Raw genomic sequence first — 22,641 nt, 5'->3', positions numbered from 1 at the left:
CTGAAACAGCCTGCAGGTGTCCCTGCGTCCCAGGCTCCCTTGCAATGCTGCACCCCACTGGGCACTTCAGTAGGGGGCATCCTGGCTCCCACACCCCTTGGATCACGCTGATCATCATAGCCACAGGGCATGGGCAGGAGCGAATATGTGGGTTGGATAGTTTCTCCTCCCCCCGCTGCTGCTGCGTTAGCCCTACAGCTCAGGAGGCAGTGGCACGGACACAAAGCCGCCCCCGGAGCATCCCAGCCCTGGAGCATCCCTCTCCTTTGCCAGGGACGCTCGCACCATCCTGGTTGGCAACCTTCAGTCTCGAAAGACTATGGCATAAGCCTACAGCACCCAGTATTAATTTGGGGGCTGTGCAGAAACTACACTTCCCAGGAGTCAAGGGAGCCGAGCGCCTGCGCACTCCCCATTGCCAGCATGGCTACGGTGCTTTCACGGGCTCTGAAGCTGCCAGGTAGGGGGTCTTGGGCTCGGCTGGGGCTGCGTGCAGGCAGGGTGCGGGGGAGAGCGCGCGGGCGCGGGCAGGCGGCGAGGCTGGAATCCCGGGGCGCCCTGGCTCCGCGCTGCCCCGAGGGGCAGAGCATCCCCGCTGGGCTGAGCGCGCCCCTCCCGGCCTCTGAGTCCCCGCAGGTGCCCCTCCCCACCTGCTGCCCTGAAGGGATGGAGGGGAAGGAGGAGCGCACCTGGGGGCAAGGCGGGGGGGGGGGAGTTCGGCGTTGGGGATGCTTGGGAGCCACATGATGGAGGGAAGGGATGATGAAGGGTTGTCATGGTGATGGGGGTTTGCTCTGGGGGAGAGGAAAGGGCATGGGGGGGTTGACCTGGGGGGGCAAGGTGCAAGTGATGGGGGCAAGGACGAGATGGCCGTGGTTTTGCTACCAAGGGGGAAACAGGAGTGGGCTTGAAAAGGGGACTCTGTGTGCTTGTGTGTGACCTACTTACTCAGGATGTAGGGACCAACCCTTGCCCCCCCATCCAGCACAGACTCCCCCCCCCCTTTGCCCTTTCCTCTCCCTCCAGGGCAAACCTCCAGCGCCATGAGATCCCTTCATCATCCCTTCCCTCCATCATGATTTTCAACTACTGTGCTGTGGCCCGCAGGTGTGCTGTGGGACTTTGGGGTGGGCTGTTTATTTGTAGGGCAGTTGGGGGGTGTGAGCCCCCTGCCAGCAGCATGGTGTGCCTTGCCAATGGTAAAAAAAACTGATGGTGTGCCTTGACCATTTTAGCACCTTGTAGGTGTGCCATGTGATGAAAAAGATTGAAAATAGCTGGCAGGTACAAAGTGAGACTGAGTGTCTATACCAGGGGTGCTCAAACTTTCAACTTTAGGGATCCTGGACCTTTAAAATTGTGTAGGAGAGATAATTTCAGCAGGTGCAGCTTGTCATCTGTGGGATGACAAGTTGCACCTGCTGAAATTCTCACTTCCATACACTTGTTAAAGGTCCAGCATCCCTAAAGTTGAAAGTTTGAGCACCCCTGGTCTATACCTTTAATCATTATATAGAAGAGAGAATTTGGGGAGGTGCAGCTTTTTAAACCCTTCCATGTTGAACTGCCCCTGCCCAAATTCCCTCTTCTGCACAGTGGTTAAAGGTATATAGACACTCTGTCCCACTTCTTATGATCACCCTACCTTGATGTGAACCTTCAGTTTAAAGTATCTCTGTCTCCACATTTTGGAAATGTTGATATTTCACAACCAATGGGACACAAGAAATCAGCTTTTAAGTCCAGTATTATTGCCTACATTGGGTGGGAGGTTTCTGCCCCCCCCATCCTTTTCTTACACTTCAGGAGCTTTCCCTATAATTAAAGGGGTGTTATTTTAAGCCTTGCATGGCTGAGTTGTGCAGCTTATCCTGCTGCGGACAAAGGTTAATTAATAATATATTCCTTCTTGCATCTTGGCATATGTTGCACAGTAATTTCTAGTGCCACATCACTTAACCTGCTCATCCCTTCTGCTTTCCAATTGCTGTTTAAAAATAAATGCTGTAATCCTGTGTGCTGATGGACAGATAATTATTTTAAGTTAATTGAATTGTGAGTTTGTGCTTTCTTGCTTCAAGGAAGTGACCCGTAAGTGATTCTCATCATCTGAGTTCTGCAAACATATTTGGGTTCTGAAAGAACTTGTACATGCTTCAGATTCACTGGCAGCACCTTGCATTCTGTACGTGCGATATGAAAGTAGTAGCAGGCCATGTAGAACTGAGTGGTCCAGTGTGTGAGTTATGTGCTGTCCGCCATGGTTTTCGCTGTTTGAAGATGTGTTCATTTCAACAGTGTGGATGCAGCAAACCAGAGTTGCATTTTTGGTTCCAGCTAGATTTGTCAGGGCCAGAAAAAACCCCTGGAGCAAAATTCTCAAAAATGTGAGGTTGGTACCTTAAGAGTTTGACATCCTTTTTTAGCCCTGTGCAGCTTTGGTGCCTTGAACTTGGTCCTGTTTAGTAATCTGAAATATATTTTTCTAGCCTTGGTATTTGCTGTTTGTGAGCAAAGGAGGGACATTGTGTTGGAAGTGAACAGTACATTATACAAAACAGAACCACTAGGGGAGAGCCTTGCCGGCTTTTATACTAGAATTGGGCTAATAGTACACTTTTGGCTCCAAGCACTGCCTTTCCTTCCTGATGCTTGGCCTAGTAGAGTTCTTTAAGTTCCTGGCAAACAAGGACACAGGAGAAAGGAGATGTGGCCCTCTTCCATTGGCTTGGATAAGCCATCACGTCAGACACAAGGCCTGAACCACAACTGGTTAGCCTCCCACCATAGAAACCCTGCTAAATTAATGAAACGGTCATGTGCTCCTCTTTTATTTGATTCCAAGAACAGAGTGTTCTCCTTTGTATTTGACAGGGCCTTTTCCTCCTTGTTGGCTTGCTTTGAAGATTTAGCTGTGTGATCCTACAATGCTCCCACCTACATTTTTGTTCCTTTGTGCAGTCTACCCAGATGCCCCTACATCTGCCCCCCATGGGAGATAGTATAGTCTGGAAGGGAAATGTGGACCATCTTACTATGTGTCTTGCTCAGATTTATACAGCGCTGTGTGCTTTGATTAGCACTGGAGGCAGATTGGAGCAAACTGCCAGGTTTTATCTGAATTTTATTAAAATGGGACTGCATCTGTTACTGAGTTGTCTTCATCCCAGAAGCATCTTGAGGTGCAACACCTTCTGAGACCAACACCAGCTATGTAAGCAAAAAAGTATCTTTAAGCCATTTCTGCCCAATATTGCACATAAGCAACATGGATCAAATGTGCACACCTGTGGGCCGGGCAGACTGTTAATGCCTAACACATTTCAAACAGCAGTCTTTCTCAAGAGTGAAAGTTCAGTAAAGAGTATGGAAGCTCATTTGGTATCTTTTTCCTGAAGTTTTGTTTTCCGAGCTTACCATAGTTACAGCCTGGTCTGCCCAGTGGAATGAGGTGGTAGACTTTGGTGGTGACAGAATGGCTTGTGTTGCTTTGAACACCAGGCAGGAAAGTGCTTTCTTGAAGAATCCCTATGTTGGAAACAGCCTGCAAGTAGAAAGCTAGCCAGGCAGGGGAGTGATTGGACTGACTCTTCTCTCTGACATACCAGGTGTTTTTTGTTTTTGTTTTTGTTTGTTTATTTTGCTACTCTTGGGGGAGCATTCAAAAATAGTATCTCTATTTGGGGAGGCATCTCCAGGTAGGACTGGGAAACATTGACTGAAATTCTGGTGAACAGATGCCTGAGGTCTCCAGCATGGTACCTACAGAGGTGTCTCATGGCATCTGCATGCCCCCCTCCTGTCTGCCTGCTGACCATTGCAGCTTGGCTTCTGCTCCGCCTGTTCTGGAGGTTGTCTTGGGAAAGAGAAAGTGTGGAGAGCAGAGTGGAAGTTGGAGCATCCAGTTCTCCTCTTGTATTCACTTCTTCAGCTGTTTCCTTCCCCTCCTTGAAACATGAGTTTGTGCTAAGCCTGGCAGAACCTCAAAGAGCAGTGTGTTGAACTGGAGAGGTGGAGGCAACAGTAGTGGGAGGACATGGAGGATGGAAGGAAGGTGAGAGTGTGTGTATGTGCTGGGTTGGGTGGGCGGGGAAAATATGTGTGTATATGTTGTTTGGAAGGTGTGCACATCCATGTGCATGAATGGGTGGGTTGGTGACTGAAGAGTGTGTGTGTGTAAGGATGGATGGCTAGAAGATGAGCCTGCCTTGTGAGTGACTGCCTTGTGGAAGGTTTGTATTCATATCTTGTAAAATGTATTGCCTGACCAGATCACTCTGTGGGCCTGAAGACTTCAGGTTTTTGTTTCAATTCTTGGAAAGAAATTCAACAGCCAAGGAAGATTTTTAGGGGAGACATTTCTGTTTGCTATAGTTGAAGACTGCACTGCATACAAAATAAAGATCTTTTCCTTGTGCAAACGAACCCTTTTTGGGCGGTGATAGGTGTTGGTTCACTTCCTTGGGCTTAACAGCGAGGCAACACACATCTGGTTAACTGTTCCTTAACAGTGCTTCAGCTGCATCCAGTGTCCATATGCAATTTGGCTGTTTTGGCACAATAGGGCTGCCCTAAAGGGTCTGTGTCAGACAGAATGCATCTTGAATTTTATTCAGGAAGTCAAACAAGTCCCTCATAGATCTTGGAGCAGTGAGATAATGTGCATCCAACAACACGCTATTTAATATCTCTCCGTGCAAGTTGGAATTGAGCAACAAAGGTTTTGGATAACCTGGATCTCTTCCTCATCTCTGTTTGGTTCTGGAATAGCTGGTCAGTTTATGGGCTCAGATGGATGGATTTTATAATAGCAGGAAGACTTTAGATTAACATAATATAGTGGTTGAGTGGTATGAGGATAAAACATTTGGAGATCACTTGTCCGTGGAACCAAACTCAGGGTGAAACATAAAAAGAGCCCTGCTGGATCAGGCCAGACACCCACCTACTCAAGACAGTATCTTGTTTCCCACAGAGGCCAAGCAGAGGCTTCTGGGAACCCCATATCCAGGGCATGATAATCTCAGTCCTGCTGTTGTTTCCCTGTAAATGATATTCAGTGGCATTTGTTGCTTCTGAATCTGGAGGTTTCAAATTGGTTTAGTTACTAATAGCTGTTGATAAAACTGTTGTCCATGAATTTGCCTACCTCCCTCTAGCAGCCGTTGCTACATTCTGTGGCAATGAACAACATCTTTTTGTCTGTCTTGAATTTAGTACCAGTCACGATCCCAGTGTCATTAGAAGACCCAGTGTTTGAGAGAGAGAACACGTTTCTCTTTATCTATTTTCTCTGCATCATTTTATAAGCTCAATTGTGCCCCCTCCCCCCCAATTCCTCTTGTTTTCTAAGCCAGATGAAAGTGCTGATTTGCAATAATGGGTTGTTACAATCCTCTGAAATGAACATGGTGTCTTTTAATTATGTAAATGCATCCGAACTGAATTGAGCAGCAGGTCTGCATGAAACGGACAATGTGGTGGAGTAGACAGATATGTCAGAAGGCGTGTACACATTTCTCTGTGATTGTGCTTTGGGAGCAGGTGAGGCTGGTTTAATGGTTCCGTTCTCGGGCATAACAGATGGGCAAGAGACTCCTACTGTGCCATGTGCGGATTTCAACATGAAGTCACACGGTGGCTCAGCGGAACCGTTTCTCATTACAGAACCAAAGGGCATTATAGGGAATTAGGTAAATCCTGTCATATCCTTTTCCTCAGGGAAATAAACTGTTGAACTCAGCCTATTCCTCCCCCTGCCTTGAATCTTGGAGGCACAGAGGGGCCCTGCTTTCTGTCTTGCATTGGGGCTTCCACCACATGAGCATGCCTGCCCCCTAAAGAGTTACTTCCCTGACTGTGCTCGGGAGACCTGAGAATGCTGCAAACGCACTTGTTGCCCTGCCTGTCCACATCCGCCATGGCTGATTACCTCTCTCCATCTCTCTTCACAGGCAAAAAGAGTCCTGACCTCGGAGAGTACGACCCCCTCACGCAGGCTGACAGCGATGAGAGTGAAGACGACCTGGTGCTCAACTTGCAAAAGAATGGTGGGGTCAAGAACGGGAAAAGCTCCCTTGGGGATGTGCAGGATGTGGACTCCGATGTGGAAGTTGGGACGACAAAGCAGCACCTGTCAGAGGGCGCGGCAGAGGAGTACCCCAATGAGTCCACCAGTGGCCTGGAGCAGAAGACCTCTGGCTCCTTGATGCCATACTTGCGCACTGCCATCTTCTTGCTCACCCTGGTGATCTCCATGGTACTCGTGCTGGTGTGTGCTTTCCTCATTCCTTGCCCTCCTCGGGACTTGCATAATACCTGGATTCGTAACTTGGGTCAGGCAACAGGTAAGAAACTTCTGCAAGGGCAACATCTGCCCTGACTCATGGAATCTGTAGCCTGGTGGGAAGTATTTTGAAGGATTTGAATCAAGGACTGTAAATTAATTGTTGCCCAGTACCCATATTTTTATTATTCATTCTTGAGGATATTTCTACACAGCTTTTCAACGAAAAAGGTCATAGAGCAGTTTGCATAGCAAGGATAAATGCATAGATGATTCCCTGTCCCCAGAGGGTTCAGAGTCAAAAAAATGATGCAAAAGAAGCACCAGCAAATGGCCACGAGAAAAGACACTGTGCTGGGGTGAAGAAGGACAGTTGCTCTCCCATTGCTGAACATAAGAGCACTTTAAAAAGTGCGTCTTTGCCCAGATGGCCATGGAGGGGACAGGGGACTAACGCCTTTTGGTTGGCCTTCAGGAACCAGAAGCAGATGGAGAAATACAAGTATGCATATGGATCTGTAACCAGACTCTGCATTATTCCCATAATATAGTCCCCGTTCTGAAAAACGAAACATTCAGATCTGAGTTTGGAATCACCGGTGCAAATTTTGCAGAAACATCTTTCGTTTGGATACTCATTACAATTTGCACAGGGTTTTGGGCAGGTTTTTGAGTGTTGTCAGGTGTTCCCTTCTAGACAGCAAAAAACACGGAGAAAGTGCCATGCCAACAGTGCAGTGTAATGATATAGCAACGTGTTTAATGGTTAAGTCACCCTGATAAACTGCTTTGCTTTTAAAAAGGGTTTGGACCACACATGGAAAAGTGCATTCAATTTGGTGATTTGAATAGAGACTTTCCAGTCTTTCCAGTGAGTTAAATTGCTGATTTAAGTTTCTTTAAGTCATTCTACTCTAGTTTAATCAGTTATCCAGCCTTTCCCGCTTTTTCGCTATCAGAAATAACTCTACTGATCTCCCTTGCTCCAATCAGTCTGTCTACCACTTTGGGATTTTATGTTTTTAGACAGCAGCTAGTGTGTTTGAATCTCTACAATTCCCCCTTTAGACCATAAATGAGAAATCTAAGTTTTTCCTAATAGTCTTTTCTCCTTATTTCTTGTCTTAAAATAATAGCCCAGTCCTCACCTGCACTGGAATAGGCAGGCCAACTGGCCCATACTGTATCCAACTGGCCCATACTGGAGGTGGCTGTGGCACAATTTGGAGTAAGGGGATATTTATCCCCTAACCCTTTATAGCACACCAGCTACCCCCATGGGGTTACTCAGATCTGTGCCAGCAAAATCACTGATGCAGATCTGAGCAGCCCAGTGTAACAGTGGGCTGGCTAGTTAGGATCTGGCCTAAGGGGTTGAAGCTGGTCCCATCCCCTTCCAGATCTGATCTGCCCACTGGCCCACCCTCCCCCTACCCAAAAATACCCTATTCTGCCCTCCTACCATCCTCTACAACCCCCTGCACTGGCTGCCCTTGGCTGGCACAAATTACCTGCTGTCGTGCCACAGAGGCTGGATCTGACCTCTGTGGGTCGGCACATGTCCTTGCACCAGCCTAGCCTCCTCTGGAGTAGGTGGAAGGGACCGGGCTGTTTAAGAGTGTGTTGTTTGGCGTGTGCCCTAAGTGATGTATCAGTTATGGAGCTGTGATGTTTTGGAATGGACAAATACTTGAAATACAGGTTATCTTGGAACCTTATCCAAGAAGGAAATGGTCTTTGGCCTACCTTTGTCTCAGTGGTTGCTCTCTGATGATAGCTTCTTTAGCATTTTAAGGCTACAGTCCTATACACATTTATCTGAGAGCAAGTCCCATTGAACTCATTGGGGTTTCTTCTGAGTTGACATGCACGAGATTGCACTGTAAGATACCTAGGCTAGTTCTTCTATAAAGGTTCTCTACTAGTCTCTTTTATTCTTAATGAAGAAGTGTATTTTCTGGAAAGCAAACCCACATTTTGCACTTCAAAAACCCTTGCTAAAATTTCTGCTGGATACATGCCATGAGCTCAGCCATTTACGGGAGCATTTGAATGCTCTGTAATTTGTAATTTACTGGAGCATTTGAATGCTCTTGTTCTGTTGGACAGGGAAGATGTCTGGGTTTTTTCGACTTGAGACAGAAGTGTGTTAAAGCCCTCTTAGGAATGCAGCAAAGTGAGGGGGATTGGCTCAAGTTGCTTGAATAGACTTAGTGTTGGCTGATGGTGACACCACAGCTACCAACCACAAGCTTTAATGATGGTCATGCCTCTTAAATTATTCCAGGCTGAGTTTGGATGTGTGGGAAGTCCTCCTTCTGTGGGTAACTTGTTTTGCTTCCTCTGCAGGTGGAGTGCTGTTTCCACCAGAGCTTTCGGATGTGAATGGTGATGGTCTCCCTGATGTCCTGCTCTCTTTCACAGCTCTGAAAAATGCTAGTGTACTGGGTAAGCATGCAAACTCTCACAGCTAGCCCAAAAACTTGTTTTTGCTGTATACGGTCATATAGTACTGTCATGCCACCCTGTCCACCTCTTGCATTGATGTGGAGTTTAGTAGACACAGTTGCTCCATTGTAATCATATGCTGGAGCATATGTGTGCTTGGGATCTTTTTAAAATTGTGGAAAGTCTTGTGGGAAGTCTCTCAGTCAATTACTTTATTAAAAAGAAATGAATGTACATGTGCCTCCCATTTACGGCACACAGTCCCCATATCCTTTGGCAACACAGATCGTTTGTTATAGATGTGTTGCCTTTTCCAGGCAATCTAAATATTTTAGGGCCCAATCCAAACCTGTGCTTGGGCCGACTCAAGTCCCTTGTGCTGGCCCGGGAGTGTCGCAAAAGTGCCATAAAGCACTTTTGCACCACTCACAAGGGAGATAGGCCAGTGCGCAGAAGTGCACCAGCCTTCCCACGCTGCCCAGGGAGAAGGTGAGGTGTTGGCCGAGCTGGGCCGATGCAGGGGTCAGGGGGGTGTGGGGTGGGTGGGGAGGAGGCAGGAGGGAGGTGTTTCAGGGTGGGCGGATGGGAAGTGGGAAGCAGGGCCAGGACCTGGCACGTATGCTGGATCCTGACCCGTGCCCAGGTGGCCCAGGAGGTCCCAGGCTGCTCGGCTTTGCAGCAGTTTTTCAGGTGGTGCAGATCCAAGTAGACACATTGGAGCCACTGCAGTGTGACATGGGGTAAGGGGAAACGTTTCTCCTTGCCTTGCGTTGGCCTATAGTCAGCCCCAAACTTGCGCTGGATACAGCACAGGCCTGCTGTCCTGCCTGTTTCCAGCACAAATTAGGATTGCACTCTATGTTATATTGGCAGAGCGAGTATAAATACATTAGATAAGACATTCATACTTGTATAGTCATGTTGTGTACTATGGTTGTGTCAGTTTCACTGGTACTTTGTGGGAGATTTTTGTGGCAAAGTTTTTGTACAGAAACTCATTTGACTTCCCTTGAAAATTTTAAGGCGTTTCTTCTTGGAAGGAGCCTTGAAAGTTGCTTCCAATTTCACTTTATCAAAATTTCCAGCCCCAGATAACGACAACCAGCTGGACTTACTGACTTCACGACTGAGATCAGACAGTCACTTTATTGGAGGTCTTCACCTTTCTTTAGAATATGACTTCACAAAGCAGTGAATGTAATCTTCACTCCCGAATTGGCCTTTTCAGCCACACTAGACGCTGTTCCAGAACCACCTTTCAGAGCGTGATACCATAGTCTTTCGAGACTGAAGGTTGCCAGCTAGTACTAGAATGTAATCAGAAACATAAAAGGCAGAGTACCATAATTTTATAAGCAAAGATCAACAAAGTAAAACAGCAGCAGATAAGCATTCCAACAATAAAACCATAAAAATGGCAGTAGTAATCCCTTAAGGCTTAAGCCTTAAATCCATAGAAAGCAGAGTGGAAAACAGTCATTTTCAGGGAGTACATGAAGGCCACCAAGTGTGTATGTGTGGGCAGGGACTAGCGAATCTACTGCAGAGCTGTGTTCCGCAGCCATGGCACAAGTGCCAAAAAGGCCCAGTCTCTGATGCCCACTAAGTGCACTTGTGGCAGGCCAGAGGGCAGGGCCCAAGGTGATGACGTGACGGTCTGGGTAGGGTCACATGAGTGCAGGTGGTCTTTCAAAGCTCCGGGATACATAGGGCTTTACAAGTGATCACCAGCCGATTAACTTGGGCCTAGAAACAAACTGGCAGCCAGTATAGCCGATGCAACACCAGCATGATGTGCTCAGAGCAACTCTCAACAACCAGCAGTCTCACAGCTGCATGTCACACCATGTTTCTGGACCATTTTCAACGGGCACTTCAGGCTCCATGACAGTCAACCCTGGACACCAGTGCATTGATTACAGAGACAACAAAATCAACCCTTTTTTTTTTTTAAAGAACGAAAGCCCTTTGCACATTCCCTCCATGTCAAGTGATCTGACCGCCTCTTTTCTTTGTCCCTAGGTGTCTCTGAGCCGTGGGTAACCGTGATTGCCCTTTCGGGTATTAATGGCAGCACCCTGTGGTCCACTCATATTAAAGAGGAGATTCGGAGTGTGCAGTGCAAGGGTCTGAACTTTTTGTCTTTGGCTGAGCCTGCCTGCCTCATTACTGGGACCTCTAAATTTCTCAGCCTGCTGAGTGCCTCGTCGGGTAGGTCCAAATGTGGGTGGATAATAAGCTTAGAAATAAGCTGGTCACCAGCGCCAGCAAAGGCAGAATGTGGTTATGCTAATATGGTGGTTGCTACTGTTATTTAAAAGCCACTTTTCCTGTGCTCTAAGGGGCACACGGCAATATAAAATAAAACGAAATCCATACATAATATGGAATAAAAACAAACAAAACCGCACACAGAAACAGTGTGATTACCAGAGCACTGCTGCGCCTTATGCCAAACTTAAGAGGTGAGTTTTGCACCCACTCTTGAGTGACACCAGAGAGGATACATTGCAGACATTGGGTCATTTCACAGCCCTGGTGCAACAGTTGTGAATGCCCTGTTTCTAGCTGTGTGCAGTAATTAACAATTCCACCATAGTTAAAAAAAAATATTTGAGGGTTATACCCAAGAAGACTGAAGTACAGGGGTCCCCCTGTGCCTGCAAATCCGGTACCCTCCGTTTCAATTATCTGTGGTTCAAAAAACCCTCCCATTGTGTGAGTGACTTACCTGCCTGTGATTGCAACCTTCCTGTCACGGTCTCCTGTGTCTTGCTGGTTCTTTGCTGCTTGTAAATGCTAACAGGAAGCGCTCACAGGAAGCAAGTTGGAGGGCTGAAAAGAACATGATGCTTATCATAGAGTTCATGGAGCTTTAGCATCATGTTTATTTGCCAGCATACCATAGACACACTCACGGGGGGGGGGAGGGGAGAGGATGGCATTCATAGAGCTCTCCTCCTTATATTGTGCCTATCTTCAGTGTAAGTTCAGTAAGTTTGATGAGCTCTTGGTTGAGGTTCTTGATATGCAGGGCTGTGGATTCTTACCAGTCCTGCCTTCTGCAACCACTGAAGTCACTGCATGTCATCTTGTAGGAAATCCCATTTGGACGTTTGACTCTTCCCATCTGCTGTCCACTGGAACCTTGGCTGCTCCCGCAGTGATTGTACCAGATGTGGATGGGGACAGGGTCAGTGACTTGGTGATCCTGGCTATCGGAGAGACACAGGTATGATACATAAGCCCACAAACCTGGCGGTAAGGTAGGGGACACAATTTGAATAGTCTCATAGGTGAATGACAAAGAGCCTTCTATATATGTGTTTTCCCCTCCCAAGTTTGAGTGAGACTCATTTTTCCGGACAAAGAAAGCACAGTGAAATTCTTAAAAAATGGAAAAACTATTGTAATTGTCCAGTTAAACCATCTATTGCTTGAAAGATGACTCTTGTGCATGCAGATCCACTCCCACAATTCCATTTCCCTGCTTTCTCCTACATAGCCAGACCTCTGCTTCCTCCTTGTATCGGGTAAAACTGGAACCCCTGTGGGGGGCCCTGTGAAGTATGGCATCAATGGAAATGGAAAACTCATTGGTCCACAAGCTCACATCACCAGCCATGGAGCAGTCTACATCCTGTTTGGGTTTGGTAAGATACTCTCTCACTTCTGGTTGATCTAATTTGTCGTCCATAGTGGTGTTTGTTTTATCAAAAAATAAGCTCGACAAAGGAGGAGCATGACCTCTGAAGTTCTTGGGTGTTTCAGTGCTGTGGCAAAAGTGTAAAAACACACAAGTCATGGATCATCGCTGTTCAAATTCAGCACAGGGAAAGCTTATTTAGTGATATTTCCTTCTTATATTTGTCAGTGTCAGATAGCAACAAGGCAACTCCCCAGTTCCTCCACAACATCTAATGCACTGTTGCAGCTAAACTTACAGTGCAGTTCTAGGTGTGTCTACTCAGAAGTCCATTAATTTCAGTGGGATTAACTTCCAGGAAAGAATGGGAGTTTTAGTAAAGAATGGGAATTTCATTTCCTTGTATTTTTATCTTACTACCTTTCTTTTAAGAATGCGCATATCTCACCATTTTTAAAAGCCAGGATTTTTTTAAGAGAAAGCAATGGAGCTTTCCGCGCATAATAAGGACCCTGCAAAGGCTGAAAGGCTTCATGCTTTGATTTCTGGTGTGGGAAGGCAGTAGGAGTTCTGTTGGGCACATCTTTTGTTTCTTTGTAGCTGGGGTTTTCTGAGGCTTTGTGGGGAGTCTTAAAGATCAGCCACAGGCAATTGTATCCCCAGAGAGAGACAGAATCTAGTGAAGAGGGTCCTCCAGGATTATTGCTCAGTGGCGAGAATATGGCTGGAACTCATTTTGGCTGATGATATATATGAGAAGGACCTCAGAAGCAGAGTAACTGGAGCTTCCCTGCAGTGACTTTTGTACCTTCGCCATTTTCAGCTCCCTTTCAATTTCACAGCTGTTTTTGTTGAGACTGATGGTTCCAGTGCATCAGAATTTTCATCTTGGCTCCTCCTTGTCGCCTAGGTAATGTCCAAGCAGTTGCCCTACGGGATATCTTTGCTCAAGCCCGAAATCGTGACAGCTATCCACCAGTGTTGCAGAGAGAAGAGACGGAGTGGGAGAAACGCCGATCCTTTAATTTGTCAGAGCTCATTGACATTTACAGGTGGGTTACTCTCCCCACCTCACTGGGAAGTGTCTTGACTTCCCTGTCTTAGATCAGTGGGCAATGAAATACGTTGGCTAGGGAGATGACAGAATCTTCAGCAGGGTATATACCTTTGGAGAACATCTTGTGTGTATGTTGACTTGCCTCAAGTCATAGCTTGAGGACCTGAATGGATCTCTTTTTCTTTTCTAAAATTATCATAATTGGTGAAAGATAAGGAGCGTTTTCTACTTGATCTCACAGTTCGGTATACTTGGCTATCTTTGTTGTTTGGTGCAGAAACTGTGCCTGTATAATCCTCCATGATGCTGCTCTTCAGCTCTTAGCAGAAGTTAAAATGGGTGCCAAATTCTTCCTAAAATTGAATTTGTGTGTAGTGTGTAATTGTGGTACTGCAGACTAGTGTGTAATTGTGATACTGCAGGCACATTTGAAGTCAGCATGTTTCAATCAAATCCTTAACCAAACACCAACTTCTCACTTGCTACATCAATAGTACTTTCATCTAACTTACTTGGTCCACTCTCTCACTAAGTACTGACTCTTACAATGTTAAGGCAATGTATACACTAAGATGTGTGTAACCTTTTGAACCATATAACCTATAGGACAGTCACAATCCAGATCTCACCCACATAGCTTCTTTTTCCCCTGGGGAAAAAAGATCCCATTGCCAGGTACTCATTAGAGCAGTGTTTTTCAACCTTTTTCATCTCACGGCACACCGGGAAGGCACTAAAATGGTCAGGGCACACCATCAGCTTTTTGACAAATGACAAGGCACAGTGTGGTGTCAATGGGGGCTCACATCCCCCAATGGTCCTATTGTTAAATGACCCTCTTCCTAATTCCCGTAGCACACCTGGGGGCCATTTGTAGCACACCAGTGTGCCACTGCACAGTGGTTGAAAATGGCTGCACTAGAGTCTTTTTCCTGAGCCATCTTCCAGGGAGGGGCTTGTTCTGGATCAGAATCATGAGAGGGGGAAGGGTTAAAAGTCCCCTCCCTGTGTCATGGTACTGATCCAGTACCTTTTTTTTAAAGCCACCATGAACTATATGCTTGTCGTAGCATGTAATTTGACCTTAAGTGCTCTATGATGGAATAATTGGTCCCATTGCCTCACACTTGTTCTCTGCCTCCCCTCCAGTGGTAGTGTTGAGTTCCTGCAGGCAGTGAAATCTCCAGACAGCAATTGCAGTGACCTCCTTATCACTACAGTGCATGGTCTGACCTTGCTGAAGGGACAGGACTTGAAGCCTCGCTGGAATCTGAAACAGCAGGACATTGAGAGGTGATGGTGGTTTGGGTTGATTTGTTTTACTTTGGCTGGGAGGGCTGCATCTCCTTCTTCTGCATGCTCATCAGGTAAATGATTGGGTGTTTAAACCATAAATAAGGGTGTCTGAGGATGTCAGCTTTGTCGTGCCCATCTCTGTGCTACACTTTTATGACAAGAGCAGTGATCTTGATAGTTGCCCCACAGTTGTGGAACACCTTCCCCTAAACGTTTGCAAAAGCCCACTTGAAAGTAGTTTCCAACTTTCTGATTTGGAGCAGGGTTTGACAGCTGGGTTTATTATTAGATCAAACTATTTAAACCCATTCAGTGTTCTCAGAAGAAGAAAAAAGGAAAATGTGAAAACGATAGAGATTTACAAAATCACAAACACTGGAGAGGCGGTGAACTCACGCCAGGTCTTCAGCCATCTACTCCTACCATTCCATATGATGATATACTAGGACCATTGTGGGCCATGCCATCCAGACAGCCAGGCTCACAGTACTGGCAGCATATAATGGGCTTTCTGTTTTAGGTTTTGTATAGTACAGGAAGTTCCTACAGTCGAAAATACGTCTTGTGCCCAGTCTCTGGGTGAGCTTGCACGTATCCATCGCTGGAAGACTTGCAGATCAGATGCCACAGCAGAGCTTTCACGTCTTCTCAAGTCCAATATTTTTCCATGGAGGCAGTACACATAATTCATCTGCAGGGCACAAGGGGATTAACAAGACGTGCATCCATGAATCAGCCCTGTGACCCCTAAGGAACAGTCTGCCCGTCATTGCCATCAGTGGTATCCGCAGAACCTGTGTGATTTTATGATTATTTTTTTTTAATTGACGAGTGTCCAGAGTTGTTGGTGTATCTGTAAAGGGTAGAAGAATGTTATTGTTAGTGAAGCTTATGTATGCAAAGCATGAGTGCAGTTCAACGTCATGCTTCAGGGTGATAACCCAATCACATCAATTGCAGAGTTTTCCCTTATTTTATATGGCTGGTGGGTCATTGGTTTTGGTGTACGGTTTTGCATTTTCTTTTTTTCTTCCTCTGATGAATCAACAATGGTCCTTGCCCATGCCAAGATGGCATGCTTGATGGATGAGCACTCTGATCTGTTTTGGCAAAGCCGTTATTTGTAGGAATGCAGATGAATTTACGTGAAAGGATGGCTACACCTCCAAGGATCTGATCATTTGGCATGTCCTTCTTGTCTCTCCTTGATTCTAACTGTTGCTTTCTCGATGTTTATAGCCAGCCTTCCCCTGGCTACTTCAACGATGATCCTGTCCTGGACTTCTTGCTTCAGGCACCAACTGGAAACGGCATCATGAAAAAGGTACATTCGCAAGCGCTCTTGGGGTGCATGTCTCAAGAGTAGCAGCTGTGAATCAAACTGCATGTGAAACTTAAAGTATTATTCATCCTAATTTTACTGAGACAGTAACTGATGTATTGGGGCCCCGTGAGATTTGAGTTGTAGGGTAGGATTGAGTTGAGGGTAGGATTAAAGCCCCCTAACCGTCCATTGTCCTGATGCACTGGGTCTCCAGTTAAAGGAAAACTAAGCCTATCAGGACTAATAACGCTTTAAAAATCTCATGTGGTTGGACTTCTTCCATATCTTTAGGTAATGGTAAGCCAATTTCCGAGCAGTGCTCAGAGGCAAATGACTATCAGTGTAATACTATGCAGCAATAAGCCCCACTGTTCAATGGGGTTTACTCCCAGGAAAGCATGCATAGGATTGCACTGTCAAAGATGTCCCATACGTTATGGATAGCGGATTGTTAGACCGAGGTGGCAGAATTCTGGAGAGTACCATCACAGCTCAGGGTCAGGGTTTGTATTCTTTTATGCGGCTGCCCATGACTACAAAACAAACAAAAACCAGAATTCCCTGTTTATAGTAGTAAGCATCAGAGATAGAGATTAAATGTAGGTCTGTCTATCTGTCAATTTACTATATGCAGGGAGCTTTTTATGTGGGGAGCCATTCAAAAATATGAAACCCCATTCAGTTGACCTTCAGCCTGAAGTGGTACAGTCAGAGTTCTCCTACATTATTCTGTGTAATATATGGAAGGCTTTAAATATTAGATATACAAGCCAAGTGCTCTGGGAAAGTGCTTTTAAAAAAAAAAGGCATGAGAAACACAGCCCCATGTTTTGACCTTGGTGCCTGCAGATCAGATGTATGTTGCCTCTAAATACGCAGGGTCCATGCCCAATCTTGTCTGATCTTGGAAGCTAAGCAGGGTCAGGCCTGGTTAGTACTTGGATGGAAGACTGCCGGGGAATACCAGGTGCTGTAGGCTTATACCGTAGTCTTTTGAGACTGAAGGTTGCCAACCATTTATTTGGTCTCCCGATTTCCATTTTTTTTCTTTTTATGATGTCTCTGTCTGCATATATCATGTGCTCTTTTCCTCACTTTGGTGTTCTCTGCTTTCAGCTGCTTGCCGTGGATGGTAAATCGGGCATCCCAATCTGGAACCACTCGATGCCGTGTCACATGAAAAAATCAGATGCACTCTCAGTGTTGACTTTGGACAGAAAATCCGTCTTTCTCTTCTGGGCTAACGAGAAGCAGCCTTTCTTAGAAAGTTTAGTAAGTGAAGTTGTGTGTAGTGTTTAACTTGTGGAAAAGCAAAGAAGCCTGTGTATATGAACCCTCTTGGATTTCTTGCCATCCGCCTTGAAAGTCAGCCTTTAATCTTCAATATTTGGTGCAGCTGTGGTATACCTGCACTGTGGGTAGGGAAAAGCATTCTGCAGATGCCTAGAATCACTCTTCTTCATTGCTTCCCACATTTTGGAATTCAGATTTGGTTCTTAAAATAGATTTCTGAGCTGAGCTCTGGCACAAACTGAGCCCTAGCTTTGTGTGTGTTTTTCTGTCCTGTGCATTTATTGCCCTTGGATATTATTATGGTGCTCACCCTTTATGTATGTGGGTCTTCATCTGATGTCATCCTTTTGTGTGTGGATCACTGATTTGTCAAATGCCTGCACTTTTGCCTGCTTGCCCACAAAGCAAGAACTACCAGGGGGAGGAGCTGAATAGGGAAAGCACATTATTTATTTTGGTGCTGCTTGATTGTACAAGAGAAGGGTCAGAATGTATAGCAAGTGGAAGGATGATTTGGGCATCACTTATGGACATTAAAATGACAACCAGTGGCATTAGCCAGAGTAAGCTTGGGGCCCAATCCTATCAATCTTTCTAGTGCCAATGCAGCTATGCCAGTGGGCAGGTCCTGCATCCTACGGTGGGGGGGGGCAGTTATGGAGACCTCCTAAAGGAGTCTACGTTGGCCCTGAAAAGTTGGTTAGGGTTGTGCACCAAATGCTCAAACACTTGGTATTCAATCCTAATGGCTTGCCAGAGAATCTGAACTTGTGCTCACTGCCTGTCTACTATCCTTAGTTGCCTTAGTAAGTAATTCAGTTTCTTCAGCATACTCCTGGCTAACTGGTATTATTTAGAAGGAATCGGCTCCTCTGGATGTGAAAAGCATTTAAAGAATCCAGCCTGTCTTTTCACATTAAGCAGCTCTTAACTACGCTTTGTTATTATGCAAACACCTACATGAAGAATAACAATGACATCTCAGTCTGAGTTTTAATAATTGAAGCCATCACTCTTCCACTGGAGAATGATGGAGAGAATTATTCATGTTTTTTTTCTAATATCAGTCGTCCGATTTCTCTGATGCCTTGTCTTAACCCTGGGTAAGTTCTACCTGCCCCCCCCACCCCACCATGGGGGGCACATGATCATTGGAATACCTGTTGTGAGAATCCAAGAGCACTACAAGATAAAGCAGAGATGCTTCCTGGTAGTAGCATACCAAGGGAGAGGTCCACCCCAGGTGCATGCCAAAAGGGAGTGCTAGCATACTCACCCTTCTGAATGCCAGGTAGACCTGGCCTCCTCTGTGGGGTGTCTTGAAATGGAGGCCTCTCTGTGGGGAGTCTTGAAATGGAGGCCTGGTCTACGTGGCATTCAAATGCCAGGTAGACCTGACCCCCCTTGGGAATCTCACTGCAGAGTTCAGGTCTACCTGCTGCTTCAAATTCCAGGAAGACTTAGCCCCCCCCCCCCTGCCCAGGGAGGTGTGTATTTCAAGGTGGAGGCAAGGTCTATCCATCATTTTGAGCAGCCAAAGTGGGGCAGTGGGAGCAGTCTGCTCTGGGCACCAGTGACGCTGGGTACACCACAGTTTCCTGGCTCTAGTTTCCATTTAGTTTTCATCTTGGAAATTCATTATTTTCCTGGAAAGGAGTTGGATTTGGGACTATCAGTGTTAGCTTATGTGATCCAATGCAAATCAGTAGATACAGGGCAGAAACAGACAACATAAGCTTGAAATTTTTGAACTTGGGTGAATCACTGCCTTCCAGCCTCAGTTTCCCCCACTGTAATCTGGGCTGGCCCAGTACCTCCTGGTGCCTGAGGATGTGTGCTGAATGCTGCCCCCCTCCCCAAACCTGGCGATACGGCAGCTCTGCTCTTCCCACTTCCTGGATTGGAAGAGGGGGCTGGAGTAGAAGAGGGGCAAATGCTCTAGCCCACCTCTCTTCTCTCCTCCACTCCCCCGCTATGTATCTAAAAACCAAAGCTGAGAATAAACGACTTAATTTGTGTCTGAAGCAAGCAAATAAGCGACTGTGTCAGTGAGGAGACACATACCCACAAAATGGGAAAACACACATTTCGTAGCCAAGCCCAGGTACTGTGGAGAAAACAGGTACTAATTCCTGCCCGTTTTTGTTGTTGTTCCAGGAGCTCAGCCCAAAAGTTCACCATCTCTACCTCCTTCATCCTGCGTTCCCTACAATCCTTTTGGACCTGAGTAATACCACAGACACTGTCATGGCTTCATCTAGTGAGTATGCAGTGATCTCGGAAGCTAAGCAGGCTCAGGCCTGGTTAGTACTTGGATGGGAGACTGCATGGGAATACCAGGTGCTGTAGGCTTATGCCATAGTCTTTCCAGACTGAAGGTTGCCAACCAGAGGTCTGGGGAGAGTCAAAACCAAGGCGGTCCAAGTAGACGTTCAGTCTCTCCCCAGATGGTGCTACTCTCTTCCTACTCATTTCTTTGCATTGTTGGTAGAGTGCAAGTCTTGTGCCTAAATATTTGTTTTCCATCTTAAATGTAAGGCCTGATCGCCTTACAGGAGAATCCAAAAAGACAAGTGAGTTCCTAAAGCAACAGGGTTGTGTAATAAGGGCACTAAAGACTGGACCAAAGTTCCTTGTGCTGGCACAGTGCCACAGCTTATGATTTGCTTCTGGGGCTGGGAGCAGATCTCTGTCTGCAGGTGTCTCTTGCATGTGTCTCCCTATTTATAGAGGAGTCGCTGGCAGCTTTGCCCCCCTGTTCCTTCTCCTGTGGAGGCTTCCTTTTAAGGAGGAAGAAGGGGGAGCATGAAGCCGCTGCAGTGAGCACCACTCTTTCGGGGAGAACCTAGAAGTGATGTCCTGTGACACAATGTCACATGACATTGTGATGTCACTCGTCTCTGCTTGCACAACATCTTCCATGGCTTCTTTACAGGATCCTCAGCCACTTTACAGGAAGTGGTAAGGGAGCAAAGGCAGCATCCCTCTCCACAAGCTCTGAGGAGAGTCCTTGGGGGGGGGGAAGGAGATGTCTTCAGGGCTGAAAGAGGAAGTAACCCCCCCCCACACACACACACTTTACAGTTTCTTAAAGCATGAGAAGAGGACAAAAGTGTGAGTGGCTGGGTGGGTGATGGACTGAGGGAGATGGCGAGCAAACACATTTTGCAGGGCACCCCTGCTAGTTTGTTGTCCCCTCTAACCTGCCTCTCAAAGCCGTTGTTTCAGTCAGCCTCATAGCTGGGGTGCCCCTTGCAGCCCTACCGGAAATAATACTATAGTAAGGTGTGTAGGATTCCGCATCATAACTTCTGTACTGTCCTACTGCTATTATCTACTTGTTTGCAAATGTCATCCAGTGCCGTTTATGATAGCAGCCTTGACATCCATTCTGCAGAGACATTTTCATTCATTGCAAAGTGACTGGTTGCATTGCATTCATTGCTGGATAGTCAGATTAAATCTGAATGCAGCCATTGACTTAGTGCTCATGAGTATTTTCTTTCCTTTTGGTATCTGCCAGTTGGGATCAACGATCTTCAAAAGGATGCCTTTTACATCACTGTGACAACAAGCTCCACCTCTGAACACCAACCAGGATTCCTGTTAGTCAGCAAACTTCGTCTGAGGTGGGCCCTGATGACTCAGAGTCAAGTGGTGCCCTTGAAGGAGACGAATCCCAAAATCAATCATGGGGAGCTGAGGCGGTTTCTTTCCAGGATCAAATTCATTGATTATACTCCAAAGGTGAGATGATATTAAAAGTTCTTCCGTAGGGACCTTCATGTGAGAAGGAGATTTGGGGGCACTGTCATGCTGGAGAGCAAGCTAAGAGGAAGCTCTGGGCTTGAAGGTCTGGTACATTGCAAAATAAAGGGGTTGAGAGCTGTGACAGAAGTTATGGGGAATGGCAGAGAAAGATTGCTTTGGCCCTGGGTGTGTGGGGGTCTAGGTTTCCTTGCTGCAGTGTTGGACACTGGCACTTCTGTGGACACTTCTTTGGTAACATGTCAAGCAGGCTACTGCAGCTTAGTGCTGGTGAGAACATTGCTCTTTTCAGATACGAGGTGATGACCACAGCTGATTGTTTTGCCATGATTTTTTTTCAACATGATCCACAAGCTGCAGACAGAGGTGTACCCGGGGCTTTTGGCATCCAGGGCAACACTGTGATATCATGATATCATTAGCCTGCATGTGCCCCAATTGCTTCCCCACTCGAGAAGCAGTGGGAGTGCGAGTGTGCGCTTGGCAGCTAGGTGATTTCACCCGACTGGCTGCCAAGACGGCGCATGCGCTCCAACTGCTTCCCAAGTGGGGAAGCAATTGGAGCATATGCTCTGGCGCCCCCTCCTGTTGGTGCCCAGGGCACATGCCCTAATTTGCCCCATGGGCGATGCGCTACTGGCTGCAGACCAGATTCCAGAATGTACAGTTTGTGGACTCGTTGGGGGGGGGCAGGAACATGTTCCGCACATTTATGACAAAATATTTGCACATGTATCGAGGCCACCAGAATCACTCCTGGGAGTCCGCGTTTCTCAAAAGGGAGCCATGCGTGACTCAGTTCTGAGACAAGGCTATGGCTTCTTGACCTTGATTTGCAGGAATCACTGTTAGATGTGGCTAACGATTGGCAAGATCAGGCAGTTGCCGAGGCCCAGACTTTGGTTTCGTGGTCCACTGCTAGCCCCATAATCTTTTTCTTGTGCAGAGAAAGTCTAGGTTTTCTCCCACTTGACAAGGTGCCCAGGCACATCAGAGTCAATATTCACTGCTTCAGACTGACCTGACCAGAACCTTGTACAAAGGGAAGATGCTGCTGGGGTCCCCCGCAGTGGCACATGGATTGACTGGCTGTGGCTTAAAGGAGGGAGAGCAGGGCCTCCCCTGCCTTGCTCTGCTGCTCCAGGGACACTGTTGCTATCCGTGGTTGTGCTTCATCTGAACTGAGATTATCTGTCTTGCCTGGTCAACAGACTGACTCTCTCTCTCTCTCACTCAGTTCTAGTCATTGGACTCGTCGGGATTTCTGAACAATGGGACAGACATGTGGCCCTCTGTTTCAGCGAGCCAGGCTGGTCAGCCAGACTTTGTGGCCTGTTCAGTGAATGAAGACTGGGGCCTGGAATCCCAGCCGCCATGCTGGATTGTGAAGAATGTGCAGTGCTAGACAGGCTGCGTCCAGGACCCTCGGGCATCCTTGCTTGAAGGAACCTCCTCAACCCCTTCCTTGGTACCCCCTCCCTGCATTTTTCCTTCCCAGTAGACTGAAAATGTAAATGTCTGCA

At 46.7% G+C, this 22,641-nt stretch overlaps 1 protein-coding gene across 1 annotated transcript; it reads left to right on the top strand.

Annotated features, from left to right (window-relative positions):
• The first annotated feature begins 396 nt into the window (after positions 1-396).
• Positions 397-22,369, top strand: FAM234B (family with sequence similarity 234 member B). Its single transcript, XM_066633637.1, has 13 exons — positions 397-460; positions 5,955-6,347; positions 8,636-8,734; positions 10,757-10,945; positions 11,833-11,966; positions 12,240-12,387; positions 13,291-13,432; positions 14,587-14,730; positions 15,973-16,057; positions 17,174-17,329; positions 19,508-19,610; positions 20,874-21,097; positions 22,356-22,369. Exons 1-13 carry the CDS (start codon positions 424-426, stop codon positions 22,359-22,361), a joined length of 1,860 nt encoding a protein of 619 aa, XP_066489734.1. The 5' UTR covers positions 397-423; the 3' UTR covers positions 22,362-22,369.
• Positions 22,370-22,641: the final 272 nt, after the last annotated feature.

Source organism: Tiliqua scincoides, chromosome 7 (assembly GCF_035046505.1).
Source record: "Tiliqua scincoides isolate rTilSci1 chromosome 7, rTilSci1.hap2, whole genome shotgun sequence".
In the NCBI taxonomy this organism is placed as follows: Eukaryota; Metazoa; Chordata; class Lepidosauria; order Squamata; family Scincidae; genus Tiliqua; species Tiliqua scincoides.
This window is presented reverse-complemented; position numbering and strand designations above follow the sequence as displayed.

Excerpts from the sequence above, each read along its gene's own strand:
- FAM234B (XM_066633637.1), top strand. The coding sequence starts at position 424 with ATGGCTACGGTGCTTTCACGGGCTCTGAAGCTGCCAG. Across the intron at positions 13,433-14,586 it reads GAGCTCATTGACATTTACAG|TGGTAGTGTTGAGTTCCTGC; the intron begins GTGGGTTACTCT and ends CCTCCCCTCCAG. Across the intron at positions 19,611-20,873 it reads CACTGTCATGGCTTCATCTA|TTGGGATCAACGATCTTCAA; the intron begins GTGAGTATGCAG and ends GGTATCTGCCAG.